The sequence below is a fragment of the Urtica dioica genome, chromosome 1, assembly GCF_054948205.1.
Source record: "Urtica dioica subsp. dioica isolate 48M chromosome 1, U.dioica_male_clone48M_v1_H2, whole genome shotgun sequence".
In the NCBI taxonomy this organism is placed as follows: Eukaryota; Viridiplantae; Streptophyta; class Magnoliopsida; order Rosales; family Urticaceae; genus Urtica; species Urtica dioica.
Genome location: NC_142756.1, coordinates 60205037 through 60225965, shown reverse-complemented (window position 1 = coordinate 60225965; position 20929 = coordinate 60205037). Strand labels below are relative to the sequence as shown.

General features: G+C 34.8%; 1 protein-coding gene across 1 annotated transcript; it reads left to right on the top strand.

The window, feature by feature from the left end:
• The first annotated feature begins 12229 nt into the window (after positions 1-12229).
• LOC149408328 (GDSL esterase/lipase 7-like) lies at positions 12230-16718 on the top strand. The gene is made up of 5 exons (XM_089628774.1): positions 12230-12544; positions 12648-12772; positions 13357-13596; positions 15294-15546; positions 16282-16718. The coding sequence occupies exons 1-5, from the start codon at positions 12304-12306 to the stop codon at positions 16497-16499; spliced, it is 1077 nt and encodes a 358-aa protein (XP_089484900.1). The 5' UTR covers positions 12230-12303; the 3' UTR covers positions 16500-16718.
• Positions 16719-20929: the final 4211 nt, after the last annotated feature.

Here is a 20929-nt window from a genome sequence, read left to right as displayed (position 1 = left end):
TTTTCATCACTCTTGTCGTATATTAGTTTCATTGTGGAAATGAGTTCAAATAACGAGTCCACTCATTCTTGCCTAGCACTGTATATCATCTTGTGTGTATGTTTTCAAATTTGAATTTGACAATACATTTATCAATAATATTGTCCATGTAGAGTAAAATATAACATCCGCACTCCAAATTCCCTTGTTGTCTTGGATGTCCTTTAGAAACAGTAATTATTCTATTCCTTCGGGCGGCCATATGCTCAAGCTTAAAAATTAATGTTTCTCCTATGAAACTCAACCACAAAAATAAATATTACCACTTAATCATATATTGGAAAGCTTACATAGTGATCGAATCCATTAAATCTTATGCACGTTCAACGGATCGAAGAAGGTCTGTACAACTACAAATAAGGATATAAGCATCCAATGCGCATCACAATTATATGGCATGAGAACTATTTGTCCTCTTACGCAATTTTTAATGCATGAGCCGAAGTCATTGATCGTGTGTTGAAAGCACCGTCATTGGTGACGAAAGAATTAAAGTGTGGTGGCACAAAAGCTATGCCTTACGTCCGCTTCAAAGTTTTCAACTTAGCTTTTAACAAGCTTAAAAAGAGCAAAATTCAATTGAGCATACGACTTTATAATAATAGAAGAAAAAACATAAAATAAAAAAGTTAAATACCTCATGTAAACCGTTATAGACGGTTGATGAGTGCGTATTTTACGTGCGAATCTGTACTCATTCGGCTTAAATTGAGCTACTCTTTATGTGTTTTTAATGGTTATCACGAGTTTTTGTCATATATTTCAAGAAAATAGTGTTATTTGAGAGCCGATGAGTATTTGAAGAGAAACGGAAGCTTTTGTGACGAAGAGCGAGTCAAAACGAAGAAAAAAACAGACTTAGACGAAAAATTATGGAGTGCCTCGCGCCGCGACCATCTTCGGCTTTTGACGGAACTTCTTCAACAGACATCCTCGCGCCGTGACCTACCACTTCTCGCGCCGTGACCTCCTCTAGAAGAAACTTTCGCGGCACGACCTACATTTCGCGCGGCATGCTTGTCTTCGATTTTGATGTAACTACTTTCTATTTTTGAATACTTTGGGCCAATTAACTTAACCAAAAGCCCATTTGAGCTCCAAAAATCATCATTGTTCCTATATAAACCACTACTGTAACCTAGAAACATACCATTGCTTAGATTTTAATTTCCCTTACTGCTTTTTGTATGTTTTTGAGAGCTTTGCTAAGAGAGAGAGAGCGTTCTTCATTGGAATCGACAACTCCGGAAAATCACTTGAACTCACAACCATTGTTTCTCCTTCTTCCTTTACTTTTATTTTATTGTTATATGTTAAATCTTGTAGAACATCGTTTATTTTCAATATGAATCTCTTTTAGCTTTCCATGCTCGTCTTGTTGCTAATAATTATTTTTCTTTGCGTTTTTATTATTATGAGTTCAATTAACGGGTAGGTTCTTATGGGGTTGCGACGTAGCTGAGGTTGATAATGGAATGGGGGATTTGTTAGGGTTAGATTATGCTTGTTTGCTCCATCTATTGAATTGCTTGTCATGAATCATGCTTAATGTTTTCTAGTGCATGATCACCATTAAAACTGTTGTTTAAGATTCTTTATTACTCGAGAGAGAATAGATAATCATGCTTTTATTCATGGCTTCATAGTTGATCCTAGGTTAGTAGAAAATCTAGGCAATTTATATAATCATTTGAACTCTTGATTTATTGCGTGTGATTGTTTAAATAGGATTAGAAACCGAGAGGATAATAATCCGTCAATTGACATAGATTTGTTAGATCCATCGAGATAGGCTAGTGAATAATTTTGATAGAGTGAGATTAGCGTTTATATGAGTATATTTATTGTTTGAACCCGAAACTCCCGACCTAGTTAGCTCCAGTGAAGTCGTGACCCCTACCTTCTCATCTTTGTATAACTCGTGTTTAATTCTCTGCTTTAATTTTGTTTACTTTTGTTCTTGTTACAAACATCTTCTCAATTTACTTGGATTTAATTAACATCAAATTTTAAGAAATCGCTGTTTTTCTAGTCTCTGTGGACACGATACTCGAAGTTACATTCTATATTACTTGAGCGACATACCAAATTTGTTCTCCTCCCATACCAAATTTGTTCTCCTCCCATACCAAATAATGGTAGGTTTATTCTCCTCCCATATCAATTTTTTTTTTTAATAAAAAGTTAATGGAATTTGAATCGTGGAAAGACTCTTGCAAACTATTACCCCGATTACGTCCTTGCTTCATAATATTGATTAGTTTGCGTATTGGACTAGAGATTAAACTTTAGCCATATGAAAACGTACACAATCTCTTTCCCTTCATCATCGTGATGTTATCGTAGCATCTTCATGAGCATCAGTGTCCTTCATTTTTATTATACTACAAAAAACTCTCAATTGTGGTACCATCTTTGATATGTAATCATAATATCTTTTGCAAAACTCATCGACACTATTTTTCTATATTAATCTATTTTCTTGCATCTATATCATTGTATCCATTGGAAGAAAACTCATGGATTTTAATAAACAACTCTAATAATTAGTAACAAAACCTCAAAATACATTGTAACAAAGAAGAAATATAAAAGAGAAAATTGTGGCACTTATATACTCCATTTTTATTTGTGTATCTAATGTTTTCAAGTTTATACACTTACATACTCATTTTTAAGTGTAGCTATTCCATATTTTTCTCAAAAAGATGTCTATATACAAATGTCATAGTGTCGTATGGTCTAGATATCTAGAGTGCCCTAAATATATAATACACATAGTAGAAAGTTCTTATTATAATATAAAGGTAAAATGACACATATATACCATGTATTTTAATGAAATGTCGAATTTAACATTCTGTTTTAAAAAATGTCGAGTTTGTACTTTATGTTTAATCAAAATGACATAATTACCCTCAAATAGATCACAATGCCCCGAATCATCCTTTGGTTGACTTTACATTGATATTGACTCTAATATTTATACATCAACTCCATTTTACCTTTATTTATTCGCGTCCTATATGTAACTTATTTAAAAACAAAAAACAAATGATAATCTCTGAATCGTCGAGAACGCGACTAGATGAAATGGGTAACAATCGACTGTCGATAATCATCAAAATCAATGATTCGAGAATGAAATCCTGAACTCCGATTTGCAATTCGAACACAGAAGGAAGCTATCTCTTGGGAGGTATGAATTTTATTAGTCTATTTCGATTTAGGGCTATTTTTTATTTTAAAATTTGAAATTTGAGAGTTACAGTACTGATTTGGAATTTGGTTCGGTTTCTTATATCAGAGTCAACAACAATGAAAAATTAGTAAAAGGAAGATTTTCGGCGTTGTTATATATTACATGGTATAATTTCGTTATTTTAATTATATAGATGATACAAACTCGATATTTTTTAAAATCAAAGGTTAAACTTGATATTTCATTAAAATACAAGGTATCTATATGTTATTTTCCTTAGCATAAATGTAGCCAAAATAAGTTAGATGGAATAATTTTTTTTTTTTTAAATAGAAGAAAAGAAAAGAAAAAAAAGACTATATAGACATAGATCGTACTATATATGTTGAGTCCTCGTGACAAAAAAAAAAAAAAAAAAAAAAAAAGAATTGGCATACTGTTTTGCAATTGGAGCAAAATAAATTATTGATTTTTTTAAATTTATTCAACAAAAACTATATAAAAAAAATATCCCATAATATTATATCAAAGGTTTAAACGCGAGACGTATTTTTCTTAATGTTTACACTTTTTTACCATTTAGTTTTATTTTACTAACTACACTTACATTTTAATTAAGAATTTGTGAAAGTATCGTGGGTTGTATTACAAAAGCAATTGACAATGAAATGAATAATTCATGATATTTATAATCTCTTGTCAGAAATATTAGTACAGGTTCAATTAAAAAAAAAAAAACCAAAACCCGTATCTGTGAAAATCGGTATTTTTAAAATGAACAATTTATTAGTCGAATTTCCCTGAACCAGTATTCACAATACCAGATTAACAACAAGATATCATGATGGGATCGTTCAGATAGCACAATTAATACATATTTATATGTATTAGTCAGCGTCATTCTAGGTTAAAAAAAATGTCAGGAAACTTCGTATACCTTTTCATTTATTTATTTATTTATTTTTTTTATATAAAATTTGAACTTGGTGGATGAGTTGTATTTTCTTAAATAATATCGTTAATATGAGAATGGTTAATATCGTTGCATGCCAAACAAATCTAACAAATCTTCAAGTTCACACACATACACTTTTATATTTCTTTCAAAATAGTCAATATGTTCGATTTAATCTTCATCGTCAAATATATACAAAGTTTTTGGCTATAATTCATAGACTTTGCATATCAAACATTTAAATTTTAAGTTCTATTTTACCGTTCTTAAAATATAATTATGCATAAAACCAACAAACAAATGGGATTCAAAATCTTTAAAAAATATATAAATATAAGTGCTTAATTACAACATAAAACAGTATGAGTTTGTGATAGCGTAAAATACAAGGGATAGTATCGTGCCATTAGGGCCATATTAAGAGTTTTTATTATATGATATTTTTCGTAATTTTCATAACTTTTTGTAATAATTAATTAATTGCTAATAAGCTGGCTTGGGCAATCCTTTATTTTTATTTTATTTATACATTTCGTCTCCCTGAAGACATATAACTAAGTAATGGGTCTTGCAAAAATAAAAAGCGAAAAGAAACACTAAATCATGGGTCAAATGAAAGCTCTACAAAGATAAGATCACATCATTATCATCGAGAAAAGCTATATAATATATGTATATATGCATGTACATTCTTAGTTTGTTATATATAGAAAGAGGGGTAAACAAATCTTTAATACGACTGTACAGCCATATTCGTGTTGGGATAAGCACTCGCTGGATTTATGAAGTGGATACATCGTGTTCATAGATGCTTCAACGCAAAGCAACCAGATCATAGTAAAAAGGAATTTCGTATTTCGTTATTATAATGATGATGATAATGTACAAATTAATTACAATAACCCAGGATTGATAAAAACATAGCCAAATATGCTCCATGGGAGGTATGGCATACGCATTATATTCTCTCTTGTTAATCTGGTACAAGTTAATTACAAATCTGATTGTGTAGTGTTAATTAGATATATTAATGAATGATATTTCAACTTCTTTTACGTAATCAAGTTTATTAGCGATTGGATGGGTAAGTGTGATTTAAAACGTAGTCAGTATTCTATTTTACAGATATATCTCAGTTTCATCATTCCTTTATTCGGTTACCAAAGTTAGAATTTATATTAGATAGTTTATTAGCACTTGTATATATGTATATATATATATATATATATATATATATATATATATATATATATACACATAAATATGTGCATGTGTCATTACGTAGAAATTCCGATTCTAATTGTCAAATATTTATTATTTGATTCAATTTAAATAGGGAATTTGACCGCAATAATACTATTTGATGTGCACTTACCAAAAATCAATCAAAATAAAAAAATTGACATATCTAATACTAAAGTGAGACGAGAGAATATATTTCTTACGAATAAACCCTTCTTTCTTTTTTCATTTTCTTTTCCCTTTCGTTTTCCTTTCTTTCCGTCACTTCTTCCCTTTCAACTTCGAATATACCTCATAAATAAATAAAAAAAGAAAAAAAAGAAAAAAAAGAGAAGAGAGTTAATCCGAACCCGTCGGAAATTTTGATCCCATCTTCCGTGGCTGATTTCGTCGGCCAGATATCACCGGTGCCTTAGACGCTCTTTCCAAACTATTTTGGTCTTGGCCAGGTCGACAACGCCAAAGACGCAATCAACTGCGAGGGGAGCGAGGAAAGTCGAGTACTGAGAGGCGACCTTGTTGTTCAGAGAAGTGACTGCGGATTTCGTGAGCGCGTCGCAGTGAGAGAGCTCGACGGGGATGGCCATGGTGGTGAGGACATCGACGGCCTTCATGGAGGCTTTGTGAAGGGCATCGGTGATCGGAGATCAAGTTTCAAATCTCTCTCTGGCAAATTGACATGAGTCTGGGTTCGGGATCGTCGTTGCTCGGCGTTTTTTGTAGACGCTTGCATTGCTGTTGCTCGGCGCTTATTTGTAGAGACTTGCATCTTTTCTTTCTGATAAAAAAACTCCAAATCGAAACCCCTAATAGTTCATCATTGTTTCGATTCAGTGTTAAGTGCAGAAGAGGCATAGCTTTTGACGGTCGTAATGGCAGTGCTCATGGCGAGGCGAAAAGGCTGGTCTAAAGTTTTTTTTCGAAGGAGATTGCAAGCTTCTCTATACTGTCTTACAACAAAGAGATCATTGTCGTGTGTAATTTTTCGGTTACAGTTTTGACGATTGTGTTGGACTTGATCTAGGGTTAAGAAAACATTTAACGCTTCGAGTAAGCGGCAGAATTTAAAAATTTTCTTTTAAACAAGTAAAACGTTTTTTCTAACCTCGGGAACTCGAGCAACCACAAAAGTTTCTATCACAATAATCACTCGAGAAAGAAAGGAATTAGTGTGTGGGCACTTTTAAACACGACGACTCTAGAACAAGTCTAAGAGTCGAAGGCTAAAACACTAGGTCAAATGTGAACCTAGGTGCCAAAACAAAAACCGAAAAATAACTAGAGAGAGGGAGAGAGAAAGGGGCGGCCAATGTTCTTGAGAGAGAGGCTCTCAATCTCTTAAACTTTTGAATGAATAAACAATGAGAATGATGCCTCTATTTATAGGGGAGAGATTGCCTTCAACAAAACAGTTTCCTCTTCTATAGAATATCATATATTCATGAGCAAAATTTTGCTCCTTCCTTCCTCATTCACACGGCCAAGAAGCTTATAGAAGCCCTTGGATTTGTTTCCTCTTTTGCTTCCCTCTTGCTTTGGCCGAAATTCCTCTTTCCTTGTAGAGGAAATTTGTTTTCTCTTTTTTTTTTTTTTGCAAGTATCTTCATACATCAATGCAAAAAATAATCTCTCTTTTTCTAGCTATGTTGGGCGGCCAAGTGGCATCTAGAAGGAGCTTCTAGATGTTTTTTCATTTGTTCATGACAACATAAGAAATGTCCATTAAGAATTTTCAAGTAAAATTCTATGAAATGAAATTAATCCTCATGGCCCAAATTCCTTAACTTGGCCGAGTGGTTTAAGTCATCGTATGACAATGTCAAAAAATTTATTGACATTCATTTCATCCTTTGTCCAAAAAGACAAAAATACCCTTAAGACAATTTTCGTAAAACTTGTCTCGTTCTTGTTTTGACTTAGCTTCTAGTTTAACTATTCCTACTCGATATAATTTGTGACAGTGACCTCATGGATCCAAATGAACAAATCTTGAGCTAAAATACTTTGACTCAAAAGTTCACAAACATTTTCCAAGTTTAGCTTAATGTCAACTGACTCCACTAAAGAGTTGACACTGAGAATCTCTCGGTTCAAATGAATTTATTTTCTACTCAAGAATTCAACATAATTGTAATGAGTGGATCCATTGAATATTATCTATGTTTACCCTTCATGAATATCATCAGCTAGTCGGGATTTACAAAATTACCATTTTACCCCTCTAGCTGTTATTTCCTCAACTCCTTTGTCGTTTGTGAATAAGTTAGAAACAATTTATTGACGAGGAGCTAACAAGTCACATTGTTTCATCCAAAATAGTCAGGACTCAATTTGGACACTGGCCAGTTCATTTATTCACATTCCAAGGAACAAAGCATGATGTGATATATATACATTGCATTTCAGCAATCTTGTACATGAATTCCATATCTATGAGAACTTCACAAAGTTACTCATGACATCTTCATAACTTAGTACTTCACCAATAGGTCTTGTTCAGAATCACATAGTAAATCCGAACTCTGACTTTCTCAAATGAGAATACGTAAGCTATAAAATGGCATGTCTCATTTCAGGATTGAGGTAAGCATGATGCAATTCATACGTAGTGACTTCGAGACATAAGAGGTTAAATGGTTTGTTCTTATTCTATCTCTATAAGTGCACTGGTCAATTCAGTAGCTTCAGAAGATACCTAGAAGAACTATAGAGTCTCCAACTCTCAATGTCTCATAACCAGACATCATAGATTCTCCTAACAATCGTACTGAGATCAATAGTCCTTTGATCCTTAGATTGCGAATATATTGTTTTAAGCAAACCATGAAGAGTTTGTTCATGCAAATCTACATTTGTCTCTTCATATGTTGTTAGGTTTGTTTAAGGACTAAAGACTATAGATTATCATAAAGCTTCAAACAGACAAGGAAGAATGAATGAACGTTTCAACTTTTATTAATGATTCAGTAGTTACAAGCAAGAGTCTACGTGAGACTATATTACATCAAATGTACATAAATAGCGACTACAACTCTTCTTGTGGGCACCATTGGCAACAAATTGTTGGTGCCACTATTCTCTCTCTGTAACTTTGTAATTGTTTGTTGGTTTTCTGGTTTGTCCGTGATGCCTAATGTATTTCTACTAATGGTGTGCTTTCAATTATGTATTGAATTTTACATGATGAAAATAAGAAGTTACACATTTGAGGATGTGTTGGTTTGTTCTGTAATATGTATTGATGCTAAAACTTGGGATTCATATTAGATAATCAAATATTGTGTTGTCTTCTTATGATCTGTGTATAGTGCAGGTTTTAGATTTAGAAAAATGTACCAGATAACCATTTCGTAACAAATCTCAATTTCGTGACAGATCTGTCATGAAATCCTAAATTTCGTGACTCATCTGTCACGAAATCTTGAAATTCTGTGATCGATTCGCCACGAAATCATGTGTTTTGTGACAGATTTGTCACAAAATCCAAAATTCACGAAATGCAAATTATTATGAAAGAGCTCTATAAAAGTATTAAACTTATTCTAAAAACATTACCAAACGAATAATAACCGCGCTTCAGAAGAGAGCAATATTCAGCAAGAATTTCAAGACAGAAAGTTTAATTTATCAAACCCTAATTTTTTTTTTTCTAGAAATTTGGACATAACAGAGAAGAATCTAGGTTTCCTTGACATCAAATCAAATGAAATAATTCTGGCGACCTTCTCTTTCTCGGTCGACTCTTCTCCTTTGAGCGGCGCGCGTAATTTCGAACGGCCACTCTCCCCGTCGGCGAACTTCATTTGCTTCGCTCCTTCCTGCATGCGCAACCAAATCCGGCGGGGCCTCTTCTTCTTCTTCTTCGGTGTATAGCGTTCTCTCTCCGCAGTTTCTTTCTCAAGATTTTTCTTCTTCGTTTTTGTTGAGAGAGAGAGAGAGGTAAAGAAATGAAAGGGAAAATGGTAGAAATTGGAAAGAAAATGAACGAGGGTATAATAGATTTTGTATATGTCTATTGGTAATAGATGTGTCAAATTTTCACTTTCGGTTGATTTTTGGGTAAATGACATCAAATATTATAGCTATCAATATCCCATTTAAATACTGGAATAGTTTATGTATATTCCCCCTATATATTTAAAGTTTGATATATGGTATATATATATAGGCATACATATATATGATGCATTTTCCTAATAATAATACGAGTATTAATCCCAAAACTTGTGCGTATGAGCACGTGAGTCACGACACCTGTCAGCACCTAAATCTAAAGTGAATTATCCCTAAAATATAAGTTATTATGTTTTACGAAGTCAACTAAAAACATTGGCTAGAACATATATATATATATATATATATATATATATATATACATACATATATATATCACCTTCTTATTTGAAAATAACACACTGTACAGGTAAGTCCGAAATGTACAAAAATTAATAAACCAATAAATTTCGAAATATTTAATTAAAGTAGGTTAATACTTATATATCTATAACATAGATAATAAAGAGGAGAGCTTTTTCAACTTTCATCCACACGCCGCCACGTGGCGGTTTTTTTTTTTTTTTTTTTTTTTTTTTTTTTTTTTTTTTTTTTCTTTGCCTTTGCCTTTGCCGGTTGGGTTTTTTTTTTCTTTTCTTTTTTTCTTTTTGCCTTTGTCTTTTTGGGGGGAGGGGGGTTTCCAATCTATTTTGTAAAAAAAAATTTATTTATATTGTTTTTTTTTCTCCCTCTCTCATCGATATATTTTGTATAATTTTTTTCCCATGGCCGAGGGGCCAAAGACCGGTCTCATGAGCTCGGCCTCGGCCTCATGAGTTCGGCCTCAGCCTCAGCTCGACCTCGGCCTCAGCTCGACCTCGGCCTCATGAGCTCGGCCTCGGCCTCAGCTCGACCTCGGCCTCATGAGCTCGACCTCGGCCTCAGCTCGACCTCGGCCTCATGAGCTCGACTTAGGCCTCATGAGCTCGACCTCGGTCTCAGCTCGACCTCGGCCTCACGAGCTCGACCTCGGCCTCACGAGCTCGACCTCGGCCTCAGCTCGACCTCGGCCTCATGAGTTCGGCCTCGGCCTCATGAGCTCGACTTCGGTCTCATGAGCTCGGCCTCGGCCTCAGCTCGACCTCGGCCTCATGAGCTCGACCTCGGCATTAGCTCGACCTCGGCCTCACGAGCTCGACCTCGGCCTCACGAGCTCGACCTCGGCCATCCTATGCTATCCTCGGCCAAGCCGGTCTCATGAGCTCGGCCTCAGCTCGGCCTCGGCCTCATGAGTTCGGCCTCGGCCTCATGAGCTCGGCCTCGGCCTCATGAGTTCGGCCTCGGCCTCAGCTCGACCTCGGCCTCAGCTCGACCTCGGCCTCATGAGCTCGACCTCGGCCTCATGAGCTCGACTTAGGCCTCATGAGCTCGACCTCGGCCTTAGCTCGACCTCGGCCTCACGAGCTCGACCTCGGCCTCAGCTCGACCTCGGGCTCATGAGCTCGACCTCGGCCTCAGCTCGACCTCGGCCTCGGCCTCAGCTCGACCTCGGCCTCATGAGCTCGACCTCGGCCTCATGAGTTCGGCCTCGGCCTCATGAGCTCGACTTTCGTCTCATGAGCTCGGCCTCGGCCTCAGCTCGACCTCGGCCTCGGCCTCATGAGCTCGACCTCGGCCTTAGCTCGACCTCGGCCTCACGAGCTCGACCTCGGCCATCCTATGCTATCCTCGGCCAAGCCTATGTTATCTTCGGCCACCCTATGCTATCCTCGGCCGAGCTTAGGCTATCCTCGGCCAATGGCCGAGCCTATGTTATCCTCAGCCAATGGCCGAGCCTATGTTATCCTCGGCCAAGGGGCCCACCAATGACCCCTTGGTCGCCTATAAATACAAGAAGCCCACCCTCTTTAAAAGGTAACCCATTTTTGTGTCCCGAAACACTGTAGAACTCGTACTTCTCTCGTTTCACTCATCTTTGGCCTCTCACCCTCTAAATCCTCTATACTCCACCTCAATCCCGCTAATGTTGAGCGTCGGAGAGGTGAACAGATGCACCCCCTCTGTTTTCCCTTCTTAGCTCACGGTTCTCTCATCTTTTCCAGGTGGGCCGGCGAGCTCAAACACCACTGACAGCTAAGGGAAGACTCGGGACACCGAGTCCGACACGCTCGAGTCGAGGCGAGACCACTTGGTCCAGCCTCGGGTCTAACCGCCTGCGACTCCTAAATCGTTGTCCGAAAAACAGCGACAACAGTTTTATATTTTCTTTATTAGTTTCTCTTTGATATTTATTTTCCTTCACCTTATCGCAAGTCTTATTTACCCATGAAAGTCTAATCAATGTACAAAATAATTTTTTTGCATTTTATTATTCGTTTATTATTTTTAAGGATTTTTTTTCTTAATTGCCGGTTTCTTTGGTGTCCATTGTTTACAAATCTTGATAACACAAATTAACCTCTACAAATTTTACTTGTTATTATCATTATAATATGCTAAAATCATTCGCGCGTAGCGCGATGCTAAAAAACTAGTATATATATAAATAAATATATATTACACACACATATCGGTTACACAACGCGTATTGTGTACACACACACACACATTTCCAATATTATTGAATTGAACTTTCCATGTGACATATACATACAACCAGAATTCGCACCGCTATAAAAGAAAGCCTTTTTATTTTCATACAACAACACTAACCAAGAAGAACAACAAATATATTTCTGTTTCTCTCTCTCTCTCTCTCTCAACAACAGAAAAATAAATATATTTCCTAGTTCCCTTGATTCGCACACTAATTAGAATCACCATCACAATAATAGAGCCAAGTTTCGTTGTTCGCACATTAATATAGCGAGCGATGATGGAAAAACACATAATGATGATCGTTACTTTAATGATAATAATAAAGGGCATCAATGGAGGTTGGGCTCGGCCAGTACCGTTGGGATTGTATGTGTTCGGAGACTCGCTCTTCGACAGTGGAAACAACAATCTTTTGCCCACTCTCGCCAGAGCCGACTTTTTGCCGTACGGCGTTAATTTCCCTAACGGCGTCACCGGCAGATTCACCAACGGCAAAACCGTCGCCGACTTTATTGGTAACCATCATATATTGCATATATCTTCTTCTTCTTCTTCTTCTTTTCCAGCTAATGATTAATGAATGATAGCTCTGAGTATTTTTTTTATATGTTATTGAAGCTGAATATCTTGGATTGCCTCACACACGTCCATATTTGGCCATAAGAGGGTCCTCAGATCTTACTGGCTTAAATTACGCATCAGGCTCTTGTGGAATTCTCTCACAAACTGGAAACGATCATTACGTAAGAAAGACCAATCACACTCATATATATATATATATATATATATATATATGACGATAGCTTATTTATTTTAACTGGTGCAAAATATACCTATTATGTTATAGTATGACGTCTGGATTAATTCACGGAAGGGCATAAGTGAAAAGGAAAATAAAAAGCTTTTCGATTCGTTATTTTTAAGGGAATATATAAGTTACTAGATGATGCAATATATGTTGGAGAAATGAAACAATAGTTTCTCTTTATATATAAATTTCGACCTTCAGTTACATAGATGATGGAATATATCGGAGACATAAATAAAGAAGTGAAGATGATTGGATGACGCATTATTTGAAACTGTTTTATATTTTAAAAATGGAACATATATGTGAACATTTGAATTTGTTTGATGGGAACTTGGAGTCTTTGAATTAATAAACTCTAAATCAATCGTCAGCTTGAAATAAATTTGTTTCTTTATCTATCCCCCGTCTTAAAAATAAGGGCGTGATATTTCATGACGATGAGATCAAATCGTGTATATGTAAATTATTATTTTATTTCAGATCATTATTATGCGAATAACATTACTGTTTTGGCAGGGGAAGTGCTTGAATCTAAATGAGCAGGTTGAAATGTTTGAGTTAACAGCAAAGACAGAGTTATTTTTTAAACTTAGAAGTGATTTGTCTACACACTTGAAAAAATCGATATTCATATTTTCCATCGGCAACAATGATTACATAAACAATTATTTGGATTCATCATCTTCAACAAGACAACAATACAATCCCGAATCATTTGCTCAACGACTCGTAGATCAATTGGCACGCCAATTCGAGGTATTGCACTTTCATATAATTCCCATATATAATCCATTAATAGCAAGTAACTGCCTGATCATGCATGCATTTTTTTTAACAGAAAATTTGGACAGAATAGTCAATTATTTAAATTTTCAAACAATAGTAAAAAATCATAAGTTTATTACCAAAGTAATGTTTGCACTATATAAAGATAAATATTTGCCACTACTACAAAATATGGAATAGACGACATAAATTTTCCGTCGTTTAAGACTTCCACGACGGTTGCCATCCGTCGTTGATTCCAATGTCGTGGTATATGTTACCACGGCGGAATCAATTCCGTTGTTTTTTCTTTTTCAAAACGACAGAAAATTTTCGTCGTTTATGGGTAAAATTGAGAAGCTAAAAATAGCATAATAAGTTGATTCCATCATTTTTCGTCGTGGAAAATTGAGAAGCTTATGGAATCAATTTTCAGTTTTTAGCTACGAATGGAATTCCTCCGTCCGTTTGGATTGCTCCACTTGGGTTTTTAACAAGCTTAGAAATAAAATTTTAAATTAATCATTGTGGCTATTTAAAACAGTATACAAGGTAATAAAATAAAAAATCGTAACATAAATGTTACCTCATGTAGACAGTTCGCACGAAAAAAGACTTTTTCTTCACACATCAAAAATTCCGATATGTCATCAACGGTAATGTAAATGATTTTTAATTTTTCATATAAATTATTAAACGACGGTAATATTTTCCGTTGTTTAATCAATTCCCGTCACGACACAAAGATTTATGTTGCGACAACATCTTTGATTAGAAAACTTTTACCACGACGGAAATAATTAACACCTCTACTATTGTCGTCATGACAAAAAAATTCTTGTCATGACAAAATACAACCAAAGTGTTTCTAACCACGACGGAACCATTTCCGTCGTTTGAACTTACTAATTAATACTCTTTCCACGACGGAAATCTGTCCCGTCGTGTGATCCTTCCAAACAACAAACTTAAAACGACGAAAATGATTTCCGTCGTGAAAGTGTGGTTATTAGGGCTTTAGACGACGAATATGAAATTTCGTCATCTAATCTCCGTCGTGTAAGTCAATTTTTGTAGTAGTGTGCTTTTGTGTATAATATTTACATTCATGTGTAGATAAATATATGCTTATGTACATAAATTATAAACATATTATATAGTGGACTAAATCTTTTTATTATATATAGGCTTGCTACTGTCAAATTTTATTCAGCACTTTTTGTGAATTTTAGACAAACTTTTATCATTTTAGAATTTTGGTTGTTTCTAATGGCTATATCTTTAGCTGGAACACAAATTTCAAATTTCCTTCTATACGAGTATAGTGTGAGTTCTAATTCTTATCTAAATTATACCGGACACGTGTAATTGTAAGTTGTTTGGCAATCGCTATTGTTAATAAACAAGTACATACTAAACAGTTCACACGATATGAGTTTGCATAAAAATTAGTTTATAGTAATAATTAACAATTATATTTGTAACAATTTTGATTAAACTACTTTAGTTTTCACTTGAATTCCAACGCAACTGAATGTATTTGTTTTCCACAACAATTAGTTGATGAATTCTATCTTTCCACATATACAAATTTCAAGGATATATATATATATATATATATATATATATATATATATCTCTATATTAGTTATATATGTATTCATTTATTTATTTTTATTTTTTTTCAGAAGCTGTACAATGTGGGGGCTCGGAAGGTATTAATGTTTGAATTAGGTCCGATCGGGTGTTTACCATCGATCACGAGGAAGCGAAATGGTGGGACCGAATGCGTGGAAGAAGTGAATGAAATTGTATCACTTTTTAACGAAAGACTTGGTCCAATGCTCAACAATCTCACATCCACTCTTTCAGGTTCAACCTTTGCTCTTGGCCATGCACATTGGCTAGGTTACGATGCCATTCAAAACCCTTCTAAATATGGTACGTACCTACAATAAAACAATTAATTTATGAGTATACGCGACAACAATAATCAACTTAAAAGACTTTTGAAGGTTTTATAACATGTATAAGTACGAGATTATTCTAGCAGTATAATTATTTAGTCGTGTTTTTCTCATTATCTAATTGGAGCTAATTATTTCAAGAGTATGACAACAATTATCATGAAAAAATTACATTTATGCCAAATTTCATGAAAAACATACTTTTAATATTTATATTGTCATACTTTAATAATAAATTGCTCATACTAGATAATGAAAAAAACACTACGAAATAGTCATACTTTTGGAATAATATCTGTAGAAATATTATGAGGTTTTCAACTCAAAACTAATTGACAATAAATAGTGTAACACATAAATTAATAAAATTTATTAAGCTCAATCATCTTTTCGACGTGGGATCATATAGCTGAAATTATAACTTTTTAATTTTTTTTTTTAAGATGTAAGGTGTGACCGTGAGCATATTTAGTTCCATTTTACCAAAGTCTTACAGTGTCAACATTTTTTTTGTGTATTCATAAAGCAATGTGGTTAGGGATATATTCGAAGTTCAAATAATAGGCGATTAATATAAGATTGTGTACATACATAAACATAAATTTTCCAAAAGCAATGAAACTTGTTAACTTTAAAGAGATGAAAAAAATAAATACAACATTTGGTTTTTGTTCATTAATAATTTACTTCCACTTAATTTGGTAATTAGGTCTAACGGATGTAAGAAATCCATGTTGCAAAAGTTTGTTCAACGGGACTTCTGGGTGCATACCCTTAGAAAAGTCGTGCAACGATGCGAACAAGAATTTCTTTTGGGACGCTTTTCATTTGACTGAGCCTGTCTGCTCCCTCCTCGCGACTCGCTGCTTCGATGACCCTTCTGTTTGCTCTCCCACCCTTAGGCAGCTTGCACAATTGGTGAAATGAAATTCCTATTGAAATCAAGTTTTAAATTTAATTTGGTACATAATTGTGGATCATTTTTATGTGTACTATTCAATTAATCACTTAATAACAGCTTATGTTGGAATTATTCCCACAAAGTAGCGTGTACTATTTGTATGATGTGTAATAAATTATTTTGAGACATTGTAATATTACTGATTTTTGTTTGTAATAAATTTGAAGTTTAATTGCTTCCGTTATTTAAGGTGTTCGTGGTTCATCGTTCGTATCTTTAACCGTTTATAGCAATGGATGAGTTATGTACAAAGTTATAAATAAACATGTTGAAATTAGGTTCCCCTATATATGGATCCATAATGTTACCCCTAGAGGTATTTTTGTAGTAACTTTTATCCTGATGTGAATACAAGGCTTTTAATAACATTTGATATGTTCATTAGTGTAATTTTTAATTTGGCCTTCTAACACATGCAAGTGCGCGTGTCACAAAAATAAAGCAAGTGCAGGTTGATGAGTGTGTTTTATACGTATAAATCGCTCGTTTTCGGACTTGAATTAAATCGAATCCTTAAGTATTTTTGATATATTTTTGTTATTTTTTTTTTGTTATTAGAGGTTTATCATGATCTAAAAGTATTTTGAGGGCAATTGAGCAACTTTGGGATGATTTGAAGTTAGAGCTAATCAAGAAACATCACATCTTCTTCTGAATGATTTGAGATTCTAAAGTGACGATTCTAGATAAATTCTTTCCACCATTGTATAGATCTCTCTCTTAGCTTTCCAGCGCATATTTATTTGCAAAAAACGGACATCGGAGCAAGAAGATACGGCCGATACAAACACAGTGTGTGTGTCCGGAAACATCCGCGCGAAAAATGTGCGCGGCGTGGCTCTCCAGACCACCAGCGCGCGTCGCGAGTCCTTGACATGCGCGCTGCACATTTCTTTGGGTTTTGATAGACTTTCCTTCCGTTTTTGATGTTTTTGGGCCATTTCAACCCTTCCAAAGACCCAGTATGCTCCGAAAATTACCCATTGACCTATATATTCGACTTTAAACTCTCAAAAATATATCTTTCCTTTTGTTTAAGTTTCTCTTTTATTGTTTTAGTTGTTTTTTTTAGAGTTTTTGGAAGAGGAAAAAGACAATCTTTTATGAAATTGACAGCCCGACGAGTTTTCCTTCTCCGAATTCATTCGTTCTTCTTTCTTCTTTTCTTTTATTTATTTTATTGCTTTAAATTATTGTTGAACATCAATTTTATTTAATATGAATTTCCTTTTGCTCTCCATATTCATTCTTTTGCTTTCAACAATTATTCTTTGCTTATCTATGATCATGAATTCCATTAGAGGCTAGGTCTTTAATGGGGTTGTGATTTAGTCGGAATTAATAATACTTATGGGCTTTCATTAGTGTTAGATTATGCTTTAATTCTTCAATATTATGTTTGATTGACTGAAATTGTTCTTAAAGCTTTCTTTTGCTTGATAACCATTAGAATTGCTTGTTAGGAGTGTTTAGTTACTCGAGAGAGAGTAAAGACTCGTGTTTTTATTTTAATCTTCATAATTGATCTTAGGTTAGTAGAAAACCTAGGCAGTTCATGTAATCGTTAGAATTCTTGTGTTTACTGCATGTGATTGCTTTAATAGGATTAAAGGCCGAGAGGATAACAATCCAACAATTACATACGTTTGCTAGATCACTCGAGAGAGGCTAGTGAATATCGTTGATAGAGTGAGATTAGCTTGTGTAGAAGTAGTTTTTGTTGTTCGTACCCGAAACCCCCGAGCCAGTGTTTTCCGGTGAAATCATGACACATACTTTCTTTTATCTGAAAAATTTGTTTTAAATTCGTTGCTCTTTATTTTATCGGTTTAATTAATTTTTCATTAGTTGTTTAAATTCATCTCCCATTCACATTGAAATCAATTCGCGTCAAGCCAAAGAAGTCGCTAAAATAACTAGTTCTCGTGGGATCGATACTCGTACTTCGTGTACACTATCTTACTTGAGCGACACGTACGCTTCCGTGCGCGGATCATTTGCAACACATGTGTCACAAAACTAATATAAATTTTGTAAGTCCGAATATATTGAATCTATAAAGATTTGTTACACTAACAAATTAATATAATTTAAGTTGCAAATTGATATCATGGTAATTAAAAGGTTTAAAAAAAGCTAAATTAATATAAAAATAAAAAAACAATAAAATCACGTAAACTCAAATATGAGTAAGCCAAGATTACGATTTCATGGAACAAATTATTACGCTAATTTCGTAATAATCATTTACTAGCCTCTCTAAAATATGTTCTAGCAAACCTATCCAATTGCCAGATTATTATACTCTCGGCATCTAATTCTATTTAAACAAGGGAAATCTAGCAACGTAGTCGATTTCAAACATAGTTTTTAGGATTTAGCCAACGTTTGATAAATTTTATAATCTAGCCATTTACTGAAATTTACGCCTAGAAAATATCGAATATAGCCTTGTGTGGTTTAAATCAGTGTAACAAAATACTAGCCAACGTTTGAGTCAGCTTATTTAGAAAGTCAACTTCGTCAGTTAAGAATTCCATATTCTTCAGATTGAAATTTGAAATATCTAAAAGGCAATTCATTATTGCATGTAATATAGGAAATAAATTAAATATTGATAAAAATAAGTAAATAAAATCTATCACATGCAGTGTGTAATGAACACGTTTGATTAATTCACGAATTCTTATAAAATTTGACACACAATTAGCTTAGTTCATATTTTTACTTGTAAATCGTCAATAAATTTTCATTAATTATCGTTAATTGGTGTTTGTTTTGTATGCTTTCAGATTTTCACTTGTGAATCGTCAATAAATTTTCGTTAATTTTTATTTATAAACTATGTATTTTCAAATTTTAGGGTTGTAACAATTAATTTTTTTATGCCTATTATAAACATTTTTCATACGTTCAAACTCAAATAAAACATAAGTACTCCCTAATTAAGGGGATATATTCGTGTGCACTGAAAGAGAATGTCAATGAAAATCAAATTCATCAATCAGAGCAACTAATTGAACTACAAAACATGAAAGAAAAATATGATGGAATATTCACATAGCGTGTAATAAAGTGTGTACAACAAATGAACGAAAATAAACCAAAAGAAATCGGAAATACCCTACCTACAACGAATCTCCGCCACATACCACGCCGCGATGAACTTCAGCATCCTCCGCCTTGTGCAACGATTGAGCAGCGCCAAACACAGATACATACATGAGAGCGAGCACGGTGGATGAAGATAAGGCGGTGGAGGGAGGTGATTTCGGCGGTCTCTCGTGGTCTGGGTGGTCGTGAAAATATGTGGTCTCACGCGAAAGAGAGAGCATGGTGCTCTGCGCCGATGGTGGACGGAGAGAGCAGCGAGCGGTTGTATGCCCCGGTGGTAGTCAGAGTGAAAAGAGAGAGAAGTAGGCGTGGTCGTGGTGGTGGTGGTCGGAGTGACTAGAGAGAGAGAGAGGGAGAATGAGATCTGATTGTGAAACGTTGGCTACAACATGTATTAAAGCTTCAATATTTAGCTGCGGTCAAACACTAGCTACGTGTGATATTCAGTCGACTTTTAAACAAACGATAAACATGTAATTTGCTAAATGACTAATAAAATCCACGTCATCAATTGTGGCTATATTTAAAACTTAGTCGAAATGTTGGCTAGATTGCAATTTTTACGTTTCAAGTGGCTTAGTCCGTGTAATTTTTCTTTAAACAATCACATGAAATAAACAAGAGAATTCAAACAATTACACTATCCTCTCTAGAATATGTTCTAGCAAACCTATCCAATTGACGGATTATTATCCTCTTGGCTTCTAATCCTATTTGAAATTCTGATTAGTCACATAGACAAGATGCGGCACACAAAGTGTTGACAATGTGTCCGACAACTTGCTTGAACACAGATAATAGATAAACAACAAACAGTGCGATAAAGAGAATACACACGATATGGTTACCCAGTTCGGTGCAATACACCTACGTCTGGGGGGCACTCTGCCAGTGGAAATGATTTCACTATCTTGTAGTCAATAGTACACGCAAGGTTTAAAATGATTACAATCACCAAATCAATAAAACCTAGAGACTATTACCACCAGTGAATACCTAGCCAGGGACTCCCCCTGGATTTGAACACTGCCTCAATTCCACCCTTCGAGCAACCGCCTATGCTCGAATGACTTTCAGTCTTCAACCGATCGTGAACCTTCAATCACGAGATCACATAACCCAACTCTCACAGACACTCAATCTTTCTGGAATAGTGTTTGAGAGAATACACCACGATTAACAAAACACAAAGCCTCCCAATCCGCCGATCTTGCACGTCTAGGAGCTCTAAGTATTTTATCAAAAAGCGTCAAGGCTGCTAAGGGGGAAGCGCATGGATTTT